We start from the raw sequence: 1,712 nt of genomic DNA on the forward strand, positions 1-1,712 counted from the left end.
CAACACCTTAAACTTCTTAAACACAGCTAACGCCCCGCTTTTCTCTTTCAAACAGTAAACCCACATTTTCTACTAAAATTGTCCATAAACAACAAAAAATAGCGATTACCTCCAGATGTTGTTGGCGAAATGGGTCCACAAATATGAGCGTGTATTAGCTCCAACACCTTTTTTGCTTCAAAATTCGCTTGTGAAGGGAACGAACCTCTGGACTGTTTCGACATTAAACATCCTTCACAACTGTTTGATGGGTGTGTCAACTTCGAAATACCCCTTGCCATTCCCTCCTTTGACATAAGCTCAAGCGCTTGGAAGTTTACATGTCCCATTCCGGAGTGCCATAACCATGTGTTTCCTCCGATTTTGTGATCAAGAACTTAGGCCACGTCTCTTCAAGGCTTATTTTGTACAACCGGTTCTCAGACTTTTTCACTTTCATTAATAGTCTCCCTCGCTCATCGTACACCCACAGATAATCTCCATCCAATATCACTTTATTCCCATCTTCAGATAACTGTCCCAGGCTGATAATATTACTACACAGCGCAGGGATATAGTATATATCTTTCAGAAGTTTCTCTTCACCATTCTTGCACCTGAATGAAACGACCCCTTTACCTTTTATACTTACAGTTGATTCTTCCCCAAATTTTACCTACCCACTCATGTTCTCATCTAATTCTTTAAACTTTCCTCGATAGCCTGTCATATGGTTGGATGCTCCATTATCCAAATACCAGACTTGTGTCTCCTTCTGATCTCCTATATTCTCTTTCAGCTTTGGGTTCACTATTTCTTCCTTTAGCAACATTGAATTTGTTGCTTCACTTGTGACCTCAGTAACAAGTAGAGCTGGTTTATCCTCTTGGAGCTTTGATAAATTCAACTCCTTTTGCGTGTCCCTTTCTTTACGAGGTTTTCGACATTCATACGCAAAATGTCCATACGCTTGACAATTAAAACACTTCACCTTACTTCTGTCTCGTCCACCGCGATTCCCGTCTCTCCAACGGTTGTCTCCATTAGCTCGAGTCCCTTCTTTGTTGGTTCGCTTTAACCACTCTTCTCGAATCAATAAAACTTGCCCCTCATTGCTCTCCTTCCTTCTCCACTCCTCCTCAGTCAGTAAAAGTTGTCCTCGATTCACTTCAGTTCGTCCGCCCAAATGTTCTTCATGAACTTTCAGCGAGCTAATAACCTCCTCCATAGACATTTCCTCTAAGTCTCCAAATTGCTCAATGGCAGATGTAATATGAAGAAACTTTAAAGGTACGGCTCTGGGAAGTTTTTTCAGTACATACGCTTCTTCCTTTTTCTCCCCTAGTGCTCTTATATTTGTGACCAGGCCGTTCAGCTTTATATAAAACTCGTCTAGCTGATCATTTTCTTTCATGCTTAATGTTTCAAATTCTCCCTTTAGTGTTTGTGCTCTTGCCGTTTCCACCTTCTCAGCGCCCAGACTCATGACTTTGACTGCCTCCCACGCCCCCCTGGACGTCATTTTGTCAGCATCATATCTTCCGGTATTCCTTGGTAAATGACAGCTAGAGCTCTCTTGTCGATCTTATCTTCCATCGTAGCTTTTGGATCTTTTAGTTCTATGGCATCCCACACTCCATGGGCCTGCATAAACACCTTCATTTTTAGTGCCCATGCAGTGTAGTTCACCTTCGTTAACATAGGAAAGCTTAAACCAAACGAACTCTCTTTGG

The 1,712-nt window shown here is 41.9% G+C and overlaps 1 protein-coding gene across 1 annotated transcript; it reads right to left on the minus strand.

Annotated features, from left to right (window-relative positions):
- Positions 1-316: 316 nt before the first annotated feature.
- LOC141715651 (uncharacterized) lies at positions 317-1,501 on the minus strand. The gene is made up of 2 exons (XM_074518744.1): positions 660-1,501; positions 317-596 (listed from the first exon to the last, which is right to left on the minus strand). The coding sequence occupies exons 1-2, from the start codon at positions 1,499-1,501 to the stop codon at positions 317-319; spliced, it is 1,122 nt and encodes a 373-aa protein (XP_074374845.1).
- Positions 1,502-1,712: the final 211 nt, after the last annotated feature.

The sequence above is a fragment of the Apium graveolens genome, chromosome 1 (assembly GCF_009905375.1).
Source record: "Apium graveolens cultivar Ventura chromosome 1, ASM990537v1, whole genome shotgun sequence".
In the NCBI taxonomy this organism is placed as follows: domain Eukaryota; kingdom Viridiplantae; phylum Streptophyta; class Magnoliopsida; order Apiales; family Apiaceae; genus Apium; species Apium graveolens.

What these genes read in the sequence shown, in the direction of transcription:
- LOC141715651 (XM_074518744.1), bottom strand. Translation starts at nt 1,501, where the DNA reads ATGACGTCCAGGGGGGCGTGGGAGGCAGTCAAAGTCATGAGTCTGGGC. An exon ending in TTAGATGAGAACATGAGTGG is followed by an intron (nt 597 to 659) that starts GTAGGTAAAATT and finishes CGTTTCATTCAG; the next exon opens with GTGCAAGAATGGTGAAGAGA.